The 24,777-nt window shown below is 42.6% G+C and overlaps 1 protein-coding gene across 2 annotated transcripts in view; it reads right to left on the reverse strand.

Annotated features, from left to right (window-relative positions):
- The window catches only part of zbtb16a (zinc finger and BTB domain containing 16a), a 176,505-nt gene that overhangs the window by 50,355 nt on the left and 101,373 nt on the right, over positions 1 to 24,777 (reverse strand). For both annotated transcript variants that reach the window (XM_022204838.2, XM_022204839.2), the window contains exon 4: positions 19,292 to 19,378. In XM_022204838.2, the coding sequence (XP_022060530.1) occupies positions 19,292 to 19,378 (87 nt within the window). The remainder of the gene's footprint in view (positions 1 to 19,291; positions 19,379 to 24,777) is intronic.

The following is a 24,777-nucleotide window of genomic DNA, read 5'->3' on the forward strand; positions in this document are numbered from 1 at the left end:
ACAAAGTGATGTTGATGACATATCAGAATCTAAGGCTGAGATCTGGTTAACTTCCACTCTGACAAAGAGAAAATCCAACAATTACTTCACGTTTTTACAGCTTCTAGATCTGAAAAATTGTGCAGTTTTGGTGATTTTTTATTTTATTTTTAGGCATAAACATGCTGTTTAAACTATTGGTGGGTTTTGGGGTTCAGAAGATGAACACTGTACAGAGGAACTAACCGGTTCATTTTCATTTGTATGTAGAAAGAAAAAAGGGAAATTGGAAGAGAGCTTCAGGAACCCACTTTTTCAAAAAAATAAAAAATAAAAAAAATAAATAAACAAACTGTGTGACGACATTTGGCCTCGAGACAAATTCCAGATGAATCCTTGTTTTTATGAATAAAGACAAATCCTTCAGCGTTTGTCCTCGGCTTCCTCATAGAGACGTTCATGTCATCGGTAACTGCTGGACAACACGGCTGTCGGTACACTCTGCTAACTTTAACTTACGAACTCTATTCTCACATGTTTGATCAGTAAAGTTGATTCTGATCATCATCCATTCTGTGTTTCTCTCCTCTGAACTGCTATTTTCTAATTTAAGACCTTTCAGTAAATCCAACCGCCTCATACTTTCACCAACACGTCACCTCAGATGCAGCTTTTATTCTGACAAAGAGCTTATTTCAGTCTCATGTTCATTTATTTCAGCACAGCAGGAGACCGCTCAATATTATTCCTTTTAGAGTCCGACTGAAAGTGAGTTCTTAAAGTTCAAACAAAAGCCGGTTCCGTGAATAGAGATGGAAATATGTATATATATATATATATATATATATATATATTATATATTATATATATATATATATATATATTAAAAAAACAGCAACAGCCTGCATGTACTGACTGGAGCAGAACAAAGCACAAACTTCAGTGGAATTCAGATGAAATACACGACTGAGAAAAAGCGTTTTGAGGTGTTTAAAGGCGGACTTTCTCTTTATTTTCTCCTCTTTTTTTCTACCCTGTTTAAGATTCCTGGCCTTTCACCTGACCCCAGGCCTGAGCCAGGAGGGGGGCGGTGGTGGGGGTTAAAGTGTAATCCTGGTCCTGTGACCACAAAGGCTTTGGCCCCTGAGGGCCAAGGACCGGTCACATTTTCTGAATTGCAACGTTATCCCTCAGCAAACCCTTTGGACTGACTGCGTATCAGAGGATTATATTGCAGGGCTCGTCTCTGGAAGGATTGCTGGAACTCTTCCTCCACTTTCCCCTCTCCTTCCAGGACTCCAAATCAATCAGTTCTGCTTTTAGATTTTGGGTTTGGTGTCTGATTGTGAGCGGGGGAGAAGCTCCTTCAATAAACTTTCCAGCGTCTAGTTTGAGAAGTTGTCAGCAGCAGAGAGAGCAGAAGCAGCTTTTTTTTCCCCTTTTTTGTCATTATATCACTGCCTCAGTTCAACCAATTTAACAACAATCTAGCGACAAGAGTAAGCGCCACAGAGCATCATTAGAGCTGACACATATTTTAAACCATTCAGATGCTGATATGTGGCTGCTAGTGTACTGCTAATTGCTTGCTTAAGTAATCCATTAAAGAGTGTTTCTACAACAGCTTGTATGCCCCATTATCATTAGTTTTATTCTCAGGAAACCTTAACAAACCCTTTTTAACGGCGCCGCGGCTTGGCCCTGAGCGCCTCTTTGCATTTAGACCTAAAGAATTTTCTTTTTCTTTTTTTTTTAAAGAGCAACTTCAGAAGATAGAGAGAACTGAAGCGAAAGAGAGAAAAGGTTTAATTGACGCCTCCCCCATTTTCCCAGGGTGAAGATGAGAGGGAGGAGGGTCGGAGGGGGAGTGCAGAGGAGGGGAGGCGGCCGATGTGACACTGCTGTCCCGGTGCTGCGACTGTACAAAAGGAAGCAGATTTGCAGAAGAGATGACCCCTAACCTCTAAAGCTGCAGAGCGGCCCCGGCTCCACCCGATCAATCACCTCCCAGAGCCGCCGGTCAGCCGGACCGTAAGGAGACACCAGCCGGACCGCCGGACCCACCCCCACAAATTCCTCTTTTTCTCTTTTTTTTTAGCTGTTGGTGAGGGTGGGGGGGTTCAGGAATAAAAGCTGGTTTAAGATTGTTCCATCCTGTCCTTAACTTTCTGCAAAACTGAAATGTGAGGCGAGGATTCCGGTGATTTATTTTCCTGCAGTAAACATGAAAAAAATATCTAATTGTTAAAGCACGCACGTGATTTTATCCTCTCAGTGATCTAATTTGTAATTTCCTGCTACTGTTTGCAGTAAACATCTTTGTCCTCAGAAAAAGTTGTCAAAATAATTAAAAAATGACAAATAATTACTGAAGAAACACAAACATTAAACGATGAAGAAATGAGTGTGTTTGCAGAGAGCACATCCAACTTTTATATTTATCTTTTTCTTACTGTAAATGACTGGATTTCTTTAAATAAATACTGATCTATTCTGCTTCTTAACTTGTTTGACTGTCAGGTGCAGCTAAATGTTTTACTTTTTCCTTTACACTCTTTATTAATACGCCAAAAAAGGAGGCAAGTGGCATAAACAGAGTAAAATATGCTAAACAGCAGATTTATTTCACAACAGAGTCTATGTTATATATTTTGGTACACTTAATTGTCGGTTATTTTCAATGTGGCACTTGATCTTCAGCTGTCTTTGAGGTCTATGTTGGATTACATACGCTTTTATTTTGAAAAAGCAGATAAAATAGCATGTTTACTGCCAGTTACTGTACATTTTAAGGCTTGTTGAAAAAAAAAAAGCATATATTTATGACAATTTTTCTGAAGTCAAACTGCATTCTGACTATAAATTTTATCACTTTTCCTCAGCGAACTCTCCCACTTGAAAAAATGTTCAAATAAATATGAGCGAGTCTTAAGATGGAGGTGTTTTTAGTATTCGGCGAGCTTCATTTTTATACTTTTCATTGACCTGCCCTCGACTCTACAACATTCCTGCGCAGACGACTTCTGATTTTCCTGTGAAATAATTCTGTTGTTCTGTAAAAGTTAGCCAAGGTCAGAGAACAGTGAACAGCTGGTCCCAGACTTATGAGACTTTTGGCATATGTGCTTGTGAATAAATACATAATTAAATGCTAAATTAATTTCCAACAGAACATTTACATATTAGAGCCGAGAGAGCAGGAATGAAGGGCAGCGGAGACAACAGGCGGAGGAGCAGCGATCACCGGGGAAACGTCACCACATCCAGGATCAGGTGTTTTTTTAAATTTTTACACAAAGGCACAACTTTGCGTTTTCATTTTAACCTCACACAGCTTCCTTGATCATATACAATCATTAATATTCAACAGGAACTTGCATTAACCCTCCTGTTGTCCTTATTTACAGCCACCAAAAAATATTGTTTCCTTGTCTGAAAAAAATCCCAAAATTCAGCAAAAAAAAATTCTGAAAATTTGCAAAACCTTCAGGAAGAACATTCCAATAATTTCTTGAAAGTTCCCTCAAAAGATTTATTTTTTAAAAATCCCTCAAATTTGCCAAAAAAATCTTGCAAATATTTTTTAAAAATGAATAAAAATCTTCCAAAAAAATCCTAAAAATATCTAAAGTGATTACATATATATCAGTAAAACTTCTAATATTTTATTCACAAAAAAATCAACCAAAATCCAGTGAAATTCGCTGGATTTTGGTTGATTTTTTTGTGAATGTTCTTAAGAAACATTAACATTTTTCTTTTTTTCCCCCACCAAAAAATATTCAAAGATTTCCCAAAAATGCTGAAAATGTGGACATCAGATTTCACTGTGAATACATATATTTTTTCCCACATTTTCAAACTTTGAAACAGATCAATTTTGACCCGCAGGACGACAGGAGGGGTAAATGATGCGTTGTGTTAAACTGTCATCTTCCTCCTGTCAGATTATCTCACAGATAAACGCTGATATCCAGGCGTACTGTACACTCTGTACTGATTCATGTCGAGACCGGCGTCTTCATTCCAGTGATGCACGAACAAAATAAAAGGCCTGAAACTTCCTGCTCTTTCTGCAGACTTCAGCTTCAAATCGTGGGCAAGTCGGGGCTCCAAACAAAAGCCCGACAGAAGACAATAATTACAAATGAGCTGTGGGATTTAGCTTCAACTTTGATGTGGTGTAAAGCTGACAGCGTCGGGTAATAACACATCATGCAATAGTTTTCTTAGCCGTCTTTCAGCCCGTGAGTTTGATTAGAGACATTTAAAGGGCCTGTTCAGATAAGCAGCTATTCCTGGTTTATTGCACGTGTAAATTAGAGGCATTTTTAACAGTTTTAACTACGATTTTCCCTTGTTATTGGGCTCATGGCAGGTGAAACTCGCTCCACATTAACTCATCTTTCACCGCCTTTATGGCAGCTGTAAAGAGGGATGGCTGTAAATAGCAGCAGAGATTGTGCGGGTCGCTGTGTTCTCCTGGCCTTTGTTACTTAATACATGACTGAAAATTATGATAGAGAGCCAACAAGCAAACAGCAGCCAAGATCAAAGCATTCCAGGGCAGTTTTTACCCTCGAAAAACAGCCCAGAAGATGTGTAGCAAGAATGCGATCCAATAAGTTGAGCGGCTGGTCCGGTCCGAACGCCACACCTGAGCAAACACGCATTCTGACACACGCAAATAATAAAAAAAGAAGAAGAAGAAGTAAAACAAGAAAGTTCAGCGACCCAACTCGGCTTTTCTCTGCAAATTAGCACTCACAGGATGCTCTTTTTTCCCCTTTTTCCTCCTCGCAGAGCTTATCTGGCGTACTCTAGTGGGTTTTTGCAGCTGGTTGCAAAGGCCTGACCAGGTGCCATCTATCAAAACAATCTGCTCTCAGAGGGAAACCTGCTATTAACTGATAAGAGTCTGCCCTCGGTGGGGTGTAATGGGTCCCACTTGAGTTCCTTTTCGGAGTATTGTCCTAGCAGGCCACCTCCAAGACAAAACCAACCCAGCGGCTGCTCTCGGTTTCACTGCTCCCCCGTCTCAAAGCACGCCGGTTGAGTCATACCGGTTGAGCCGAGGTGAGCGGCTTCATTAATCTGTCGGCATTCTGTGCAGCCGATGTCTGTTTTTGTAGGGAACAAGTTTGATAAAATGCTGTTATCTCATTGAATCATCAGTAATATTATATTTTAAAGAGTTTTAGTGAAGTGATTGTTCACTTAAACACCAAGAAAACAAGATAAATGTCCTTAGCTCGAATTAAATCGGTGCTAAATGTGACAGGAAGAAGTCTGAGTCCTGCTGTAAAAATAGCCTGGGATTGTTGCTGAAATAAAAATGCCTCGTCAAGAATATACTTAGATAACATAAATAGTCAAATATGGGAAATCTGGCATCAGTATTTGCTGGAAGGTTGGGTTTCAAATCACCATTTGAATGCATACAATTAGCAAGTTGCAAAAAGCTGCAGCTTAAGATATAAATTATGCATCATGTCTGACGCTGGGTTAAGCTGGTGTGCTAGCTTTTTTATATGCCACAGTAATGAAATAAAACTTTATGCTAAAAGATTAAACTGCACATAAAATTGCAATATCTGTATGAAGAATCGCTATTTAGCTCCAGTGGAAGGCTGAAAAAGTGCTTCTAGTGCAGAAAAAGTGGCACTAAAGAAGTGGACCTCCTTGGGTCGACTTTCATAACCCCAGAAGATAATCCCCAAACAATACTGGACTTAATGGGAAACAATAGCAGCCTGGGAGGTAAATACAGTAAACCGCTATCTGGTAAACATCCATGTTTGTCCGAGAGTTTTCCTGAAATAAAACACTGGAACACACAGAGACTGGAAACCCCCATTTATCTGTAAATGAAATATGGAGTTATTCTCTTTTTTTTTCCGTACTGACACGTCTAAGTACTTTTGAAATTGCTGCACGGACAACACAGAAACCCACAATCAAGGAAGTTCTATTAAAACCTCGTTATCGGAGTGTAAGGAGGTTTTCTGATGGCGCGGTCGGCAGCTCATTTTCTTTACAGAGAGATGACGGTAGCTCATCAACTGAGAGCCGACACCACATTCAAACAGAGGGTTAATTAATTAGGTCTAAATGTCATTTATATTATTATATTATAATTGGGATTGTCCGGGATCCGTGCTTGTTTTGTCTTAGCAATTTTCTCTCACTGCAAGACAGACGACAGATAAGACGTATGCTGCCTCTTTCTGATGAATATATGTATATTTAGGTTCATGTTCTTAGGTTTATGATGCTGCCTAACATGAGGGAACGCTTGACTTCCTGTGGTGGCAGCTCTATTCATTGAAGCCATCCATGGGAAGGCTGCCAAAATGACCCATCAGAGATTGACGGGGGTTAAGCTCCCATAATCAATATGACACCGCTAAGTGCCCTTTGATTGAGCTGCACGCAGTGTAAAAGGACATTTCTGTGTGCCCGGCTGCTCTAGCCACCAAGAAATGCAGCATTCGTCCAAAGCTAAACGGTCTTCTGAATGTCATTGTCACGGGTACATTAACTTTTATATGAGTCTGAGAGACAGACTCAGAGTGACGATGAACGGCCATTTTCATTAGCGTGGCTGCTCGCTGCCATTAAGGCTGCTGTCAGACGGACGGGGGGACGGAAACGGTTCTGCACAAGCAAACCATTCCTTCTCTTGAGATGCACGGCAAGGAGCTGCGGCGGCGGTAGAGGCGGCTGAATCTGCCGGTGTGAAACCCCGTGTCACCAGGCAACTGGATCTGATGGCTCCTTTGTTTGGGGTGAAAGGTTGGAAGCACTCGTACTAATCTCCTTGCTTCACAATTAAGGAACACAGGAGAGCTGCTCGAACCTCTTCCCGCTCTCAAACAACAACAACAAAAAGAAAAAAAGACTTGAAAGACTCCCTCTATTGTCCCCCTCCTCGGTCCCTACTCCCACTCCTCTCTCTCGGCGCTAATCGAAAGGTATTTGCACTGTAAATTAAAAGGGCCCTCGCGCGTTGCTGTTTTAACACCGACGCGCTGTCCTAAGATGTCCACAAACAGCTCCAATCTAATTACAGAGGGAGATTTACTTCAAATAACACTGTGGACAAAGGAACCCTGGCTATTGTTGACGTGGGGCCACTGTTCCACATCTCTTTCTCTCTTTCGCTCTCTTGGGCGAATCCTTTTATATTCAGAGTCCTCGCCTTGCCAAGGTTAAAATGCGATGGGATATCTGAAAGTAGGCAACCTCCTGACAAAAGAGGCCTTTTTATTCCCCGGATGGCAAAGGCCTTCGCTGATTTCCACTGTTCTGTCTCTTTCCCTTATCTATCCGTTTTTTTCCTCCCTTTTTTTTTTCTTAACCAAGCAGATCTCGAACAAAGCCGCAGCGGCCGACATGCAAATGTAACAGGGGAGAATAGTGGCGTCCAGGGGAGTTAAGATTGTCCGACAACGGGACGTGCTCGCTGGGGTTGCATTGTGACGTACAGCTAAGACACATCCTCAGGGTCGAAAGAGGGAGGAAGGGGAAGGTGGATATTGGCTGGCCAGATTTGCAGCGTGTCCTGCTGACTTCCATTTTATGGCCCGTGAATCGCAGAGCCCTCTGGGAGTCTATAATCCGCCCCCGCTACCCACCCTCCCACTGCCCATACCACATCATTTTATTGGTCTCTGTGGATGTGTGGCTGCTGTCCCCGGTTTACAATGATCCATCCATGTGGGGATTCTCCTGCAGCCAGACTGTTGCACCACTACGGACATCCCAATTTGCTGCTGGATCCCACCCACCTATTTCCCCCTTATAAGAATACTACCTCCCTCTCTGACATGCTGTTGTCCCATGGTTTCCTGCGGCGATGCCTCAATGCGACTGTGCCCACCATGACACTAAGCCTCGGCACTGAAGCTCCGCAGTGCAGGGGCCCAGTTGGGTATTTCTCCATGAATGGAGCTGGGTGCGGGGGAACGTAGCGGTGCCAGCTCTCATTCACACATTTTATCTCATTTACACACAAGCCACACATTCCCTGCTCACATAGGCCGCCGTGCATAACACTTATGGTCGCGGCGGATGATTACTACCGGGTGTTGGTCACACTGCAGCTCTGCTCAGCATCCATCAGCCAAACGGAGGATCTTCCTCCGCCTGGAAAAACTCATTTAGATCTTATCTGGAGAAAAATTTGTTTGCTGAGGGAGAAGGAGGAGGTTAGTAGCAGAAGTGACTGTAGTCTAGCCAGTGCCGCTTGATTTAATTTAGCCACCGATAGTGTCTCTGACCACTTGTACTCTTCTTATTCTGGAAGGTGAGAGAGAGTGAGTGCCGGGGAGGGAGAGATGGAGGCCAGCCACGAGAAAAAGGTATTTATTTACGGACACAGAGGAAGAGTCGGCTGTGGGGCCTCACATGATCATCCTGCAGACATTTTGACAGTAAATATGGGACTGGAAAGCTGAGAGCATCCTCAGTCACTGATCGTATCACCCTGGATGTCTGGACGGTAACATCTGGGAGACTCAAAGAGCATTTACAAGTCAACTACGCAGCAAAAGCACCAACAAACACTTCAGTGTGAATCATTCTAGCAGTTTCACGTCATAACAAGAGGTCTGTTCACATTTCATGCAGGAAGTACTTTGGAAAAACAGACATCTGATGGAAGATCTACTCCTCTGATCTGCTCCGTAGTGTTTTACCTGTTTGCTGCAGCACAATCACCGTTTCTGGCCAGCGACGGTGATGCTAAAAGCGCCTCGTGGGAGCTCTGTGTCCAGCAGGGCACAGACAGACAGACAGATAATCTGCCTCTGACCGTGGACAGCTTGCTCAATTATGAGTGGGATGTTAAAACGACAAGCTGTAGCGCGGTGCTAATCAGCATTTTGACTCACCAGATGACACCGACAGGAAGCTCAACATGCTAACATCAGAAGTCATAATGCTAATGCACATCTGCCCTTTTAACGAAGAGCAGAGCGTCCCATGAACGTTCCATCTTCACAGTGATAATTTAATTCAAAGCGCGATCGGTGGGTTTGGTCGGAATAACGTTCACACTTCCTTTTTTTCTTTCGCCCGCCCGAGCCCAGAGAATATTTGCTTTGCTTATCGCCGCCCTAATGCTCACTGACAACTTAATAACATCACAATTAACTAAATGCTAAACAGATGCCAGCGCTGGACTAATGTGATTGAGACAATCGGCACTTTTGACGTGACCCCTGTGCAGCGCTGCCATTGGCCTCATTTGCTTGAGTGACACGACTCCACTTTGTGTGTGTTTGAGTTTGAGGTAAGTGATTGCGAGGCCACCGGTGCGAACAATTTACAAGGAAGAGAAGGCCGAGGAGGAGAGGCGATGACTGAAAAGAGCTCCTTCTTTCAGAACCATCATAAAGTTGTTGTACCCCCCCCCCCCCCCCCCCACCGCCGCCTCTCCTCTTTCTCTGCTTCTCCTCCCTCCCTCCCTTTCCAGCGCTCTCTCTCTCTCTCTCTCCAGCCAAACTATTTCTGGCTTGAGAAAAGAAAGTGTTTACTCTGCGGCCGAGGCCTGCTGGAATCACGCTGTGTTCCCACTGGCTAAACCCACTATTGCCACTCCATGGTTTGCATATTTTCCCTGTATTACAAGACGTTAAAAAAGGACAGAGGGAGATAAAGAAAGAAAGACAGAAAGAAAAAGAAAAGAATAAGAGCCTCCCCCTCCTATTATATGTGGATTTTCTCTGGCACTGCTGTGTGTGTCTGTGTGTCTGTGTGTGCACAGAGATGATTCATGTATAAACAGGAACACCAACAGTCGGACAACAAATTCTTCCGAGGCTTGTGGACTCCTAACTAATTTCTACACCAGTCACATGGGAGACAGTCCCCGTCGTTTCTGCTGAATAACAGGCTGAATGAGGCCTCAGTTTGGAGGTTCAACGTGCAGATTTCAGTGCAAATGACTAAATGTGCACTTACAGATGCACACACAGAGCTACACTGGTGAAACCCGCATCTTTTTAATCTGCACACGGACTAAACACCCAACTGTAGCTTCAATTTATTGCTCACGTTTTTGTTGTTTGCAAACCACTTTCTCTGACCTTTTTGCTTTTCAGCGCCGAGCTACACTTTAATCAAGAGGAATGTGAGCGTGGTAGGTTTACCAATAAAATACAAAAGCTATAAATTATGGCGGGGACCAAAACAATCTAATGAAAAGAGGAAAAAAAAGAGAGGAAGATGAAGCTAGCTGGCAGACGTATGGAGATAAAAAGACGGGATGAGAGAAAAACAGGCCGGCGGAGGAGAGGCTTTACTGGAAAGGCAAATGTCACGCTGGAAGTGGCCGTGTTTAAACGAGCACGGCTGTGTCACAATCTGATATTATGGTGTGGGACCCGAATCCACATAGAAATAGCTCTGGAAACAGTTTACAGTTGATGGCGAAGAGGAAATGACAGCGTACAGCAGTAATGGACAACCGAGGCTTCCTGCCAGACTGACTTCTAACTGCTGGAGCAACTCGTCCTCCGACCAAATCTCCCGAAATGCATGAACCAGAATACGTTAATGACTCACTGCATTAAACAATAACCGGCTCCTTAAATTTTACTGCCCCCTTCCAGAACACATAATGTGGGCTCTGCAGTTCATTTTATCGTCTTTGACTTAAAAATCGATATTTTTTTTATGTCCCATAACTTAAAAGACAACATTAGCAGCTAAATTTGATGCTGATTTAGATTTTTAAAACAGAGTAACCAGTGTGTGGGCATCTGCTCCCAGAGGAAAGTGGTGCACATCTGCTCGCATGGCATGTCTGTCATTCTGCACTGTGACTGGAGCTGCACATTAAACCGTGATGTGGAAATGTGCAATAAGGAAACTACACTCTGCTTCATACAGAAAGAAAACTCATATGCTTCTCATTTGTCCTGTGATTCACCACAAGAGAAGCCTCATAGAAGAGAATTTACTGAGACTTTAAGGGTTCTTGGATGCTCTGAGTTTTGTTTTAACTTCATGTAAAAGACACAGAGTTTGTTGACCTGCAGGCTGCACACGAGCACAACAAAATCTGTGAGAAACAAGGAGAGAAACAGCCAAAAGGCAGATTTTCTTCAGTGTTTGTGTTGCATTTGTTGTGCACAAGATGAAGCATGACAACCGATTGGTGCGATGAACGCACGGCCAAATCTGATGCCATCTGAAGCAAATGATCACTGCTGGTGCCTTAACACCAAATGAGGAGAAGGGTCCAGACAGTTCACAAGTTAAAAGTGAGTTTTTGGCTTTCTCTTTTAAATAACTTTTGATTTTCTGTGCAGATGCTCTCACACAAAATCAGTCTAAAACAGGAGGGTCAAATTGGAGGACCAGAACCACAAAGGTCAGACAAAAAAGACAACAACTACAAAACAAGACAAAATATTACAAAAATGAGACACAAAACAACATAAATGAGACAACACAAGAAACAAAACAACAAAAACCAAGGCAAAGGACACAAATGTTACAAACATTTGACAAAAAAGCTATAAAGTGACAAAAAATGGACAAATGACACAAACGAGACAAAACGTGACAAAAGCGTGCAACAAAACGACAAAAACGATGAATAAAGCAAAACATAAAATGACAAATATGAGACAAAAAAAGCACAAGAGAGACAAAAAGGAAACACAAAAAGATGAAAAGGAGAAACAAAAGAACAAATGCAAGAAACAAAATAAAACCAAGAAAGGACACAAAATACAGACAAAATTTGAAGAAAAAAAAAAGCTAGAACGTGACAAAAAAATGGAAAAACGACACAAATGAGACAAAAAATGACAAAAACATGAAACAAAACAACAAAAATGATGAACAAAGCGAAACACAAAATGTCAAAAATGAGACAAAAAAAACAGAAGGGAGACAAAAAGGAAACGCAACACAACAAAAATGAGAAACAAAATGACAAAAACATGAGACAAACAACAAAAGTCAAACAAAAATCAGCAAAAAAAGACAAAAGCAAGACAATATGTGACAAAAATGAGACACAAAGAACGATGGACAGTCTAGTATTTTACTTTCTGATCCAAGCAACTTGTCCTGGTCTAGAAATGATTTTAAATTATATTTTTACTAATTTACAATCTGCAGTTAATGTCTTCTCTGTAATTTTTACACTTTGAGGGCCGGATTGGACCCTCTGGAGGACCGGTTTTGGCCCACGGGCCTCATGTTGGACCCCCCTGATCTAGAATATCTGTTTCTTTCCAAACTACATTATCCGAGTCATCTGGTGAAATTTATTGTATTTCCAATACATATTCCATTTTTTTGTCCAAAAACTCTTTGTAAGGAACAATGCTGATGGATGCCTCAATAAACTGTCTGTTTGAGCTGCAGACTGACATTACATCACACAAAAATCACATTACAATCAAAATAAAGTGTCTTAATATCTTTTTTTGACATTTAAAAAAAAAGCTATTTTGCTCCTGTCTTTGCTTGTTCTAGCTCTGCTCCAGGACTTCTGCAGAACAAATGTGTTAGTGGAAGAAATGTGAAACTGCAAACTCACTAGGTATTAGGAAATCTTCTTGTCTAGTGTTTATCTGGGTCAGAAGTAGCTAAAAAGAATGAGTTGTGATAACATCCAGGAGCGTAACGAGCAGCATGTCAGGTCTGTATCGGGTCTGCGCTGCTTTATCTACTGTATCAGCTACTGCAGATATCTTAAATAGTTTACTGCTTGCATTTGAAGTGCAGAGTTGTCTAGAAATAGCTTGATTTATTGCTGTACTCTCAGAAATATTTTCTTCTTTATTGTGCGACTACAATTCGTACTTGCCTGGAAAGAAAATTCTAAATAAAGAAAAGCATTCTGTAGCTGCTTCCTATCAGTATGAACATTACATTACTGTCAGTGGTCTGACAGCCACATGATGAAATGGAACCATGCACCATAAAGTAAGAATGTCGCCCTACAATATCTCCAGTGTTTGCATGGGAAGGCCGCTAGTGGTGCAAGGATAGGGCTTAAAGAAAACAAAGATCTGTATCTGTGCATAGGACATGAGACGGAGACAGTAGTAAATGTGCTACAACTCTAAATGACAGCAGTGTTTTTCTTTAAGGATGAGAGCTCCATAAAAGCCAGACAGACTGTGTTCTTTGCTTACAAAAGCCCCGAGGCGAGTCCCAGTTTAGAGCGGGAGAGAGACAGACTCTGATCCGATGCCATCCAATTTGGGAAAATATGTGACAGAAATTAGCCGGCAGTGGATATAATGCAACTCACAAGTGACTTGGGCTCCTGAACACAGGCATTCCTGGATTTATTTGTGTGCGTTCGTGTTGCACAACGCTGCCGAGAAGGCGACAGTTTGCAGTGTGTGTTTGTGCATGTGTGTTTGCACGAGTTCGGCGGGTAAAAGCAGCCACATGATGTTTTGCTGCTAGTCGCCCTGGCATCTGACCGGCCCTGCACCCCCACCACCCCCACCAAACGCCCCCACGCAAAAACCAGCTACAGGAATGCCTCCAAATCGGCCCACGGCTTTTAGGATGAACACTCGCTACTCGTACCGCATTCTGCCGGGTAACGTGGAGAGGTGTGCACGTTAAACACCCGGAGAAAGAATGAGAAAGAGGCCGGCGTTGAGTCAGACGGCAGCTGATCGGCCAACGGAGGAGACGCCACAATAGCTCCCATTCAAAGAGGCAAGAAACAGCCACAGTTTCAGAGGCCAAATATTGTCATCAGAGAACATTAGCCAAGGGCTGAAGCACTGCCAAGAGGCAGGCAGAGATCAAATCTGGCTTTGATGCCCAACAGTAACCCCCTGCTTCCACCACACGCCCTCTCTGATACTCCGAGTCGTGCTTACTGTACACACAACTGCTGTATAAATAAACACATATTTGCTTTCCAGCTCAAACCGATTAAACACAGAACTGTCCGGTTCTGCTGCATTTATTTCTGCTGCAGATTCCTTTCCTTTATAGCTACACTGACATAAAAGAGCTTAAAAATAAATGGTAAAGAAGCAGTCTTGCTAACAGAGGATGACATTCTTCACACGCCACGACACCAGCAGTAACAAGTGAGCTTCTCTCAGAGCCTCAGGGCTTCAGAATGTGGCTTAGCTAGCATGGAAAGGGACGAAAACAAAAAGTTCACAAGGTTGGTGCTGCTGAAATACTTCACTCTCATCCTATATGTTATATCTTGTATGTTTTCCTCGAGAAAAGCAGCATTAGAGCCAATGTGGAGCATGGAAGAGGCATCATATGGCATCCAACTGCACATTATATCTGCTTCAGACTAAACAGACTCCAGATTAGTCGTGTTTTCTCCATCTGTGTCTCTCAATGGATATCAGAGCGGACAATGAACAAATGCAACTTACTCTATTTGTGTGTCATCTCAGGGTATTTTACACGGTAAGGCCATCATCATTCAGTATTATAGTACTGACAGAGGCTAAAAACTCCCATTCAGTCTAAGTTGAAGTGAGACACAGAGAGCAACTCGGCCGTTTACGTCTCATCAGTCACTCGGAGGTGAAAACACACCAACTGGCTAAATGCTGTCAGCTCTCAGCTCACATGAATAATACTTAACCTTTGAATGTCACCATATGTAATATCACGCACACTCAGGAACACGAGGCAGCCGCATACATGCAGCCTGCTGGGAATAACCCGGAATTAAAGACCAAAACAACATTAAAAACAGTGATTTATCTTCATTTTTTAAATTTACTGATTCGAATTTGAGACAAAAGCTTTCATATACGAGCCATTCATGTTTGTTTTGAGTGAAAGCAGTGACAGAAATAAGAGAATCTGCTTAAAATTAACATTAAAGGTTCGGCCCATTCGGTCAAAGTGTCTACATGCGTATGTGAAATGTCAAAATCTGCCATTAAACCTGCTGAGCTCATTCAGGGACCCCTGAGGATGAACCTTTTCCGTTTTTAAACACAGATTTTCTTCCAACTGGCATAAAACATCAACTCACCACGTAAAATATCTCAAACTAATGACTGAACTCTCATGAATTCCACTGTCTTACATAGGGCTGGCCCCAATAGTGGTTTCTGGCCTCCGGACATTCGGGCCCTATTAAAGACGAATATCCGAATATTCGTTCCGCCCCGTAAAGTCCAACGGGGGGCGGGGCTTGTGCCGGAGACGGCCCGAATATTCGGATCCGTTCGTCTGGTCTCCCAGGTCCAGATTTTGCCTTCGTTTTGTCTTCAGTTAAACTGAAGAATTCCCAAACAGCGGAGGTCTTCAGCATCTTGTGTTTATGCAACGAAGTGAAGCGTGACGTCAGAGTCGGCAGCAACCCGGCCATTCAGGTGGTGGTAAGAAACAGGAATGGAGGAGCCGAGATGAGCCGAACCACAGACTGTATATATAGTGGACGCAGCATCTGGCTCCAGAATTGAAGCCCACCCGGAAGTGTCAAAAACTTGCAATATCACGCCGTCCGCTAGGGTTGGCTCCAAAAAGCTTTTCCTCCATAGACCCCAATTCATTTTTGGAAAAAATAAAATTTGATAGACTGATGTTCTACAGCTCAGGATTTTTTTCCCGTGAGTTTTCATGGTCAAAATGAGAGATCAGGTGGCCAATCTTAAAATAAATCAATACTGAATTTTAAATACATCGTTAAAGTTGACGGAGCCAGGGGGCGTGGCTATACTTGATAGACAGCAACAGAAGCCTCTGCGGTAAAATGTGGGCGGGATAAGAGAGTCCTCAGCCAATCCTGCCCCTAGTTGCTCTCCGGTCCAGTCTGTTTGATGACGCTTTTTACGTCACTGACTCCAAAAAATCCAAAACGGCGACCAGGAAGTAGCAAAATCCGGGCTTCATTTTCTCGGCGTTGAAACCAACGGGTGACGTCACGGTTAGTTCACGCCTGAGCCGAACACGGCGGGATGAGTCGATGTGGGCCGAAGGCGGAGGGAAGACAGTAACACTGAATATTCTTTCCGCCCGGTAATGAATATTCGGATACCAAAATTAATATCCGGATACCGCCGTAGCGAACGAATATTCGGATCTTCGGGTCCAGCCCTAGTTTTTTGTTCTGTCTCCATTCCCATGCAATACTAAGTCTATAATTAACCCTCTTAACACCAAATAAACATAAAAAAACTAATTAAATTGCATTCTATCTTCATTTTTGAATTTACTGATTCACATTTGTGAGAAAAATTTTCTTATACGAGCAATTCATGCTGGCTTTGAGTGAAGGTAGTGACAGAAACAGGAGAGTCTGTTTAAAATGAACAGGGCTGGTCTCCAGATTGCTGATGTCAAAGCGTCCGCATGTGTATGAGAAATGTCAAAATCTGCTAAAATCTGCCGAGCAGATCTGCCATAAAACTGCTGAGTTCATTCAGGGACCCCTGAGGATGAACCTTTTCTATTCTAAACACTCTGTCAGCTTTAGTCCTGCACTGCAATCGGTATAAAATATAAACTACCACAAACGAATGACTTGATTGTCATGAATCTTACTGTCTTAGACCACATTTAAAGCAAAATGAGTCACATACTTCCTATGCAATACTAAGTCTAAAATTAACCTTTTTAAAACTGAATCAGAATAAAGAAAACTGAATTCCATCTTCATTTTTCTACTTATTGACTCACATTTGAGGTAGAGCTTTCATGTACGATTGATTCATGCTGGTTTTGAGTGAAAGTAGTGACAGAAATAAGAGTCTGTTTAGAATTAACGGAGCTCGGCCTCCAGATTTCTGATGTCAGAAGTCAAGTGTGTGAATCCAGAGCGGTGTGTGTGCTAATGCGAGTGTACAGCAGCGATGAGATCATCAAGAAAAGCCAAACAGGGAATCAGACGGTGCAGTTAAACTGACTCGTCATATTGTAGCAGAACACATTTTTCAAGCCCTGACCCCTCGCAGCGGCTCAACACACGGATGATTACTTTACTATTACCGCTGCTGCTGCTCCAGTTGTCTGGCAGGAAGACTCGCTTGGCCCTCGCTGCCGCCGCCCCCGCCCCCCGCAACCCCGTCCATTCGTTCCAGACTGGAATGCCTATATTTAGAGTGCTCCTTTCCGCTGTTATGGCTGTTGAATCATTAGCCTCGTTTAACCCTTCTTTACCTCCAGCGAGCTGATTGGCTGAGGGCATGCCCCTCAGGAGTAGCCCCCCCCAGCACCAGGCCTAACTACACCGCCCCACCTTCCCCTATCAAATGTTACGGAGTGTGTGTGTGTGTGCGTGCGCGTGTGTGTGTGTGTGTGTGTGTGAGGGGCTCTTATGGGAGCCGCTGCTGGGAGTCAGAGGGTCATGGCTTCAGATGAAGGACAAAACACCAGAAGATGATGATAATGATAATGTGTGGCTATTTTGGAGATGTGTCTCTGGCCTGAATGTGCTCTGGCAGCGCCCTCGTCTCTCGTCTCATTTTGTTGGAGCGAGGCTGAAGGATGGCGATGCTGATCGGTCGGTTTGCGATCCCAACGCCTCCCCTCCAACACAAAGTGTCTACACGTGTGCGAGAGACGCTGGAATCTGCCATAAAACCCGCTGAGCTCATTCGGGGACCCCTGAGGATGAACCTTTTCTATTTTAGACACTCAGCTTTCCTTCCAACTGGCATAAAATATCAACTCAGCATGAGAAATACCACAAAGTAACGACTGGATTATCATGAACTTTAAGAGATCAGTTGCATTTTGTCTCACACCAAATTTAACCCCTCTGTCGTCCTGCGGGTCAAAACCGACCCGTTTAAAAGTTTGAATATGTGGGAAAAAAAAAATATTTTCACAGTGAAACTTCTGACGTCCACATTTTCAACATTACTGGGAAATATCTGAACAATTTTGGTGGAAAAAAGTGTAAAAAAATGTTTCTTTAAGAACATTCACATTATTTTTGTGTTACTGATATATCTGGAATCACTTTAGATGTTTTTAGGATTTTTTTTTTAAGATTTTCAGATTTTTTAAAAAATATTTACAAGAATTTTCTTGCCAAATCTGGGGGATTTTTTTTTTAAAATAAAACTTTTAAGGGAAAGTTTTAAGGAATTACTGGAATTTTTTGAAGGTTTTGCAAATTTTCAGGAATTTGGGGAATTTTTTTCCTGTATTTTTGCATTTTTTCTGACAAGGAAACAATATTCTGTGGTGCCCGTAAATGAGGACAACAGGAGGGTTAAACTAAGTATGTGTCAGGCTAACGCCAGCTGGTGGAAAATAAACATTCTGTTTGCTGACGACTTTCTCATGCAATCCTGAATCCATATCCTGTAAAAATATTGGTGTTCTGGCTGGAACTTGACAGTTAGGATTACAAAAACTTCTCTCCTTTACAGAGAAAATGCATGAAGTACACACTGGCAGACATGACTCAAGCTGAAGCGTCTCTTTCCACTTTTTTCCAGCTTCAAAATGAGATTAACATGATGTGACAATATTTTCTATCAGCCGTGCCACTGACAGGAGTATTGGCTCATGCTGGGGTGTAATTATTGTCGGACTGCACTGATATGGACGTTGGATAGAGTGAAAATCTGGACAGAAGAGCCAGAAATAAAAAAAATGAACAGAAACTAGCTTGCAGTCATGCATACATGGTACACAGTGAATCCTCTCCAACGTGCCCAAAGCATCTCCATAACAAAGTGGAGGTAATTTGAGACAATCCATTCCCCCGAATTAAAGAGTTCATCACCAGCAGTAAAACTGTTCTGGGCCATCTCACATCTGCTGAAGGGGGATTTACTTCTTCCTATTTACATCTTGGCACCTAGCTCGTCCTCGTCTTCCCATCTTCATAGCTCAACACTGATAAACAACGTTGGCCTGCCAAGTTTCCCCGGTTTGTTGATTACTGTTGGGTCTGTCTTGATTTAGGGCAAGTGGGACTAATCCAAGATGATGTGATCTATCTATCTGTCAATCCATGGCTCCAGTTAGCCAGCGCCTCGACTCAACCACCACAACACACACAGCGCCGCCGTGCACGTGTGCCAACTCGTGAAAAAAGAAATACACAATAAACAGATTGGTGGCGTGAATTAGGAGGGATGTGAAATGTGTTCAGCGGGACCTCAGCTAAAATTTGACCCTTTTTTTGGCTATTTTGAAGCCCGGCCTTGCTATTTCTGCATAATCCGACTTGCCAAAAACGTGCTTGTTGTCGTTAAACACAGCATCGACGGCTTATTCTATTTCTGCACGACCGATACAAACACGTCGACGCAGCAGAGAAGCTCGTAATCTTCATGCTGGTGTCGGTGAGGATACGTCTGACTGTGTGCGTTCATACCGGTGTGGATCTGCCGGTGAGCCTCCAGGGATTCTTCTGTCTGGAACTGGGCGCCGCACTGGTCACAAACGATGGCCTTCTCTCCAGCTGGACAACGAGAAACAGGAGAGCAGACGCCGTTTTACACACATGTTCCACATTTGACAAAAGCAGAATGAAATGGAGAGTGTGTGTGTGTGGGGGGGGGGGTGGGGGGTGGGGGGAGGAGACAAAACAAATACCATTAAAGAAATAAAACTCATTCAGAACTTTATTGTCCTCTTAGACGTATTAAATCTTGTTGGTTAAATTTAAAATGTGCGTATGCTTATAAGTATCTGAAATGAAGACTTTATTTTAGTCAGCTAAAATAAAACACTCAGCAGGGCACCAGCATTTCAGCATTTCTGGCTTTCAACTCATCTTTTAACCCTCGTGTCGTCCTGCGGGTTAAAAATTACCCGTTTTAAAGTTTGAAAATGTGGAAAAAAAATATATTTCCACAGTGAAACTTCTGATGTCCACATTTTCAGCATTTTTGGGAAATCTTTGAACATTCTTTGGTGGAGAAAAGAAATATTAAAAATGTTTCTTTGAGAACATTCACATAAAAATCAACCAAAATCCAACAAATTTTGTTGGATTTTGGTTGATTTGTTTGTGAACGTTCTTAAAGAAAACAGAAGTTTTACTGACATATATGGAATCACTTTAGATATTTTTAGGATTTTTTTTGAAGATTTTTACTCATTTTCTGAAAACATTTACGAGAATTTTCTTGTCAAGTTTGGGGGATTTTTTTAAAAATAAAACTTTTAAGGAATTATCGGAATTTTCTTCCTGAAGGTTTTGCAAATTTTCAGGAATTTTTTTGCTGAATTTTTGCATTTTCTTCAGACAAGGAAGCAATATTTTCTGGTGCCCACAAATGAAAACAATGGGAGGGTAAAGGACAAACAGTAAACCAGGAGGATGTGTTGGGATGTGGGGACATTTAGCGAATCTTTACCCCCATTAGCCGATAATTAAATTAGCTGATTGCAGATATATTGAATATATCAGCTGATAAGTAGCAGCAAATGTCAGTGCAGAAATGAAAGAAAAACATAATTTGTCCACCAGAGAGCACTGGCAAGTTTACTTTAAAGCTTCAGAACATATCTCAGTCATAATTCAATAAAAAAATGCTGTTTTCATCTGCTTAAAGATGTCAGATTGTCAAAAATCTATTATTGATCTTTACCTGAAACACACAGCAGTGGTAAAAAATCCTGACAGACTTTCCTTTCAGTTTTTATACACACAGAGGAACTTCATCTATGAATGAATGAATACTGGTTGTTTTATTTTATACTAAACTTTCCTGCATGCACAACCTTCCCAAATTCTTGCATTTGCTGAGAAACACAGGCTCACTTTCACCACTTGTATTATTCCTAACTTAAAACGAACTTTATGATTAGGCAGAGCATCGGCATCGGAACATTTATTGACGACAGTGAAAAGGTTTTGTTGTGCAGTTGGACAGTATTATATGAAGATTAGCCTCTCATTATTCGAATTCTCTCTCTCTCTTTTCACCCCCCACAAATCTAGATTAATATTATTCCGATATATGATTGATTAATGGGCACACTGCACTATATAATTTAGCCAAGAGTACATTTAGCTCTATAATTTGATGAGTCAATCCATCCGCCTTCAGACTGGTCAGATTCAGCTCCAAATTTAATGAATATGCAAATAGTGGCAGAAGGTGCCATCTCCTTCCCCATACATGATTGATGTAGGCTAATTTGGCAAAGAGAGGAAAAAAAAATCCAACAGTAATAACAGAGTCTATTATTTGTGACAGTCCGCATGATGCGCCGTTAAGAGTTCACAATCTTTTTATTCTCTCAGCAAGTCTGCACATTTAATTCCTCAACCTTCTAGAGGTGCAGAAAGGAACACTTTTTATAAATACTGCAACATAAATACAAGTAATGCAGCTTCATACAAGAAAAAAAGACTCTTTTGGCACCTTGCTTTGCTCCTGTTAGTAGATGGAGTGTGCAGCCCCTGAGCTGTGGTTGGGGATTGTTCAGCCATACTTTCTGAATGTGTACAACCTTGTAGAACAATAAAAAGAGAGGCATGTATGCACACACTAACACACGCGGGGTGCCGTTGAAGGGCACATCGGCTCAGGCAAACGACTTTTTATGACTTGGCAGCGACCACTGTACATGCCATACACATCACACATCAAACAGACACACACACACACACTTTGTTTAACATCTGGATATTGTGTGTGTGCAAAATGGGCGTGCATGCATGTGTGTGTGTGTGTGTGTGTGTGTGTGTCTGTTTCCAATGCAAGCACAGAGCGATCTCTCCTGACTAGACCTTGGTTTGTTCTTGGCACGGCCTCCTGGGTTACGACACCTCCAGAGAGAGAAAGAGAACACAATGAAAACAGGAAGCCAATTCTTAGATGACAGAAAAAAAAAAAAAAAGTCAGGGAGAGATGGCTTGTGTGGTTTTGCAACCGCAGTGACATTAGGGAACGGCCTGTACTGTAATAAGCCCTACCAAAAGCAGAAATGACACGGAGCGTACATGACAGAGTGTGCCTGCCAGCAGAGCGCTTATGCAACAAGTTATGCAAAAGATGGTACGCTGCACAAGTGAGCGTGACCGGATCATAAGCCGCCGTAATGCGACCTAGGAAGCGGGCGCATCCTGGATTTCGTCTGCGATGTCACCAGATATATTTCCATTTTAACAACTTTAGACTAAACAGACCCGAGCTGCTGAGCGATGTCCTTTTTAATTGGCTGCATATTCAAGAGGCATAATTTGCAGTGTGAGCGTATGGCGTGGCGGTGTCAAATGCACAGATGAGCATATGGCCGAATTAGCTGGCAAAAGCAACCACTTAACCTTTGGAGAACAAGACATGTAGTTGGAGATGTAGACAGAATCCCCCCAACACCCCCACTGATGTCCCTCATTTGCATTAATCACATAAAGCCTCTGCTGCTTCTTTAACTCCTGATTCATTCGTCGTCGCTTCTGTAATTCTTACTTTTTTTTTAACGTGCACTACGAGGTTGCTCCGCTAACCTTCACTGGACTCCTTCCCTCTATCGATCCGGGCTCATTGATCGCCCTTGCAGCGACCAACTGGGACAGTTTTATGACCACACAAGTGCAACTCCTGTTCCATCATGTGCTGCTGATAAACCGACACCAGCGCTCAAAGTAAATAAGCACTTTGCACGTTTAACACATTCCTGCTCGTCATCTCCCAAAACACACTGCAGTGTTGTTTTACAGTGGGATGTTCTTACGTTCCAGGTGTCTGATGAGCTAAATTAACTTCTGCAATCTATGAAAATCAATTTGCAATGAGCTGAAAATGAGCAATCAATCACAGAGGATATACAATTTCAATTTTCTCCTTATTCATTAGCACTGCTGTGAGAAAGTCTGATGGAAAAAAACAAACTGACACTGGTGGCTGTCTGGAAAGCTAAAAAAAACTGCAGGCCCACTGTGAAATATAGGTGATTTGAGCTTCATGTTGGCCTGCAATCAATAAAATACTACAATGGGGTAGTCAGCTTAACACTTGCACCGCCTCGCAGACAGTGGTGCAACTCTATGAGCCGTCTTCTGGGAGGCCAAGAGGCGTGTGCTAAATGGGCCAGGGATAGGATTTTAGTGCAGGGCATGCCCCTGCTTGTGGCACAAGGACATAAATTGTGAGGAAATGCCTGCATGGTGCCTTGCTTCAAGGAGAGCGGAGTTGTGCGAGGTCACCGTGGGGCAAAGGGGGGAGGAAAAAGTGGGAGCAGAAGAATCCAGGGTGCACACCGCCAGGCAGCCACCCAGCCAGATGCCCGTCACTCCAGTTAGCCGGCTAAGTGCTAACAGGGGGCCCTCCGCTCGGTAACAGCCATTTTCAGTGCCAAATTAAAGCGATAAATCTCGAGGCCCCTTTGATCACGAGAGGGTGAACTTGTTAGTTAGGAGAGGCAGGGCGAGCTGTGATAGAGGAGGCGCTCACTGTTGCTCTCAGTGTGAACAAAAAAAATACACTCCAAACAGGGGCCCAGTCAGATTCCCGCTGTACAGACTAAAAGGTAGATTATTTTAACATCAAAATGATCCTGATCTTCAATTCCACGGAGCCACATTTTCATTTTAACAAAGCAAACAATAATGATGGCTCCCCGGTGCTGCTCACCAGGAAGCATCTCAGTAAATGAGGACTAAAAGATGATGTGAAATGAATTAGAATTAACCGTCAAGAAAGCCAAAAGATCAAAGAGACGAAGAAAAAAAAGGAATCTCCAAATGATAGACTTGCCCCGTCTGTGGAGCTCGTGGGGAGTCCTGAGTCACTTTGCCACAGATTCAGCCCGGAGCTGACTTCATAAAAGTTGCACAACCCGTGTTGAGCTGGAGTGTGCATGTGTGTGTGGAGCTGGGGATGGCGTGGTGATCAGGTGCCACATGCCACCGAAGCCGCTTCCCTTTTCGCTTCCCATTCTGAAATATTGCTCAACTGCTGTTGCAGCGCCGTGTGGCTCAGTTATTTCATAAAACGGGCCGTAAAGGAGAACAAGCCGAAAGGGCCGCCTGCCAATCAGGAACGCTTCCAACAGAGACCAGAGGCAAAGTCTAATGTAACAGTTCTGTAGAGGAAACCACGTCTGTCTTTACACGATGCAGTGGATTCTCCTTCATTGTTTCCGTACAGTTTACAGTTATTTCAACTTCAGCTGTAGCTGTAAGCTTTAAGTGGATGCTAGCTAGGAGAAGGTCCATATCTGGTAAAACGACTTCCTGAAAATTGTGAGATTCGCTCTTAGCTGAGGATGCTAATAGCATGCTAAGGGGATGCAAACAGTAGTATAGAACCACAAAATCCATCAACAGGTTCTGGAAGGCATGCCGTCTTAATTTGTCAGAACTAATGCTGGAAACAGAAAGAATCACGGTCATTGAACTACTCATCGGTTGCATATAGCTCAAAACATAACCAAATCTAAATTTAAGACTGTGAGGATAAAGCAGTGTATAGAGAATGGATGGATATTTCCAAAAGAAGTATTCTACATGTGTCATTTAAACATTTCCCATAAATAAATCAATTGCTCTAACCAGATCCTGTTAAAAAAACTCAAAATTCAGGTCATTACTGACTCAGCTGTGACTGACAGTCATGTGACTAAAATCCTGTAATTTTCAGCTGAACCGGATTGACCTGCAGGCTGCGTTGATGCAGAGATGCAACAACTAAAGACTCAAATGAAAAACGGAAGTAGTAATCTGTGGGCACTTGGGAAAACTCAACCTTTTCCATTCCACCCCAGTCTCTATAGAGGTACAGGACTTTATACTGCAGTAAAAATGAATAAAAATGTGACAGAAACGGCTCAGGGATCAGATGGTTAAGATGGTCGGAAGCTCTGGGATTAAATACGGAATCGGATCTGAAGAGGAAACAAGTT

Source organism: Acanthochromis polyacanthus, chromosome 17, assembly GCF_021347895.1.
Source record: "Acanthochromis polyacanthus isolate Apoly-LR-REF ecotype Palm Island chromosome 17, KAUST_Apoly_ChrSc, whole genome shotgun sequence".
In the NCBI taxonomy this organism is placed as follows: Eukaryota; Metazoa; Chordata; class Actinopteri; family Pomacentridae; genus Acanthochromis; species Acanthochromis polyacanthus.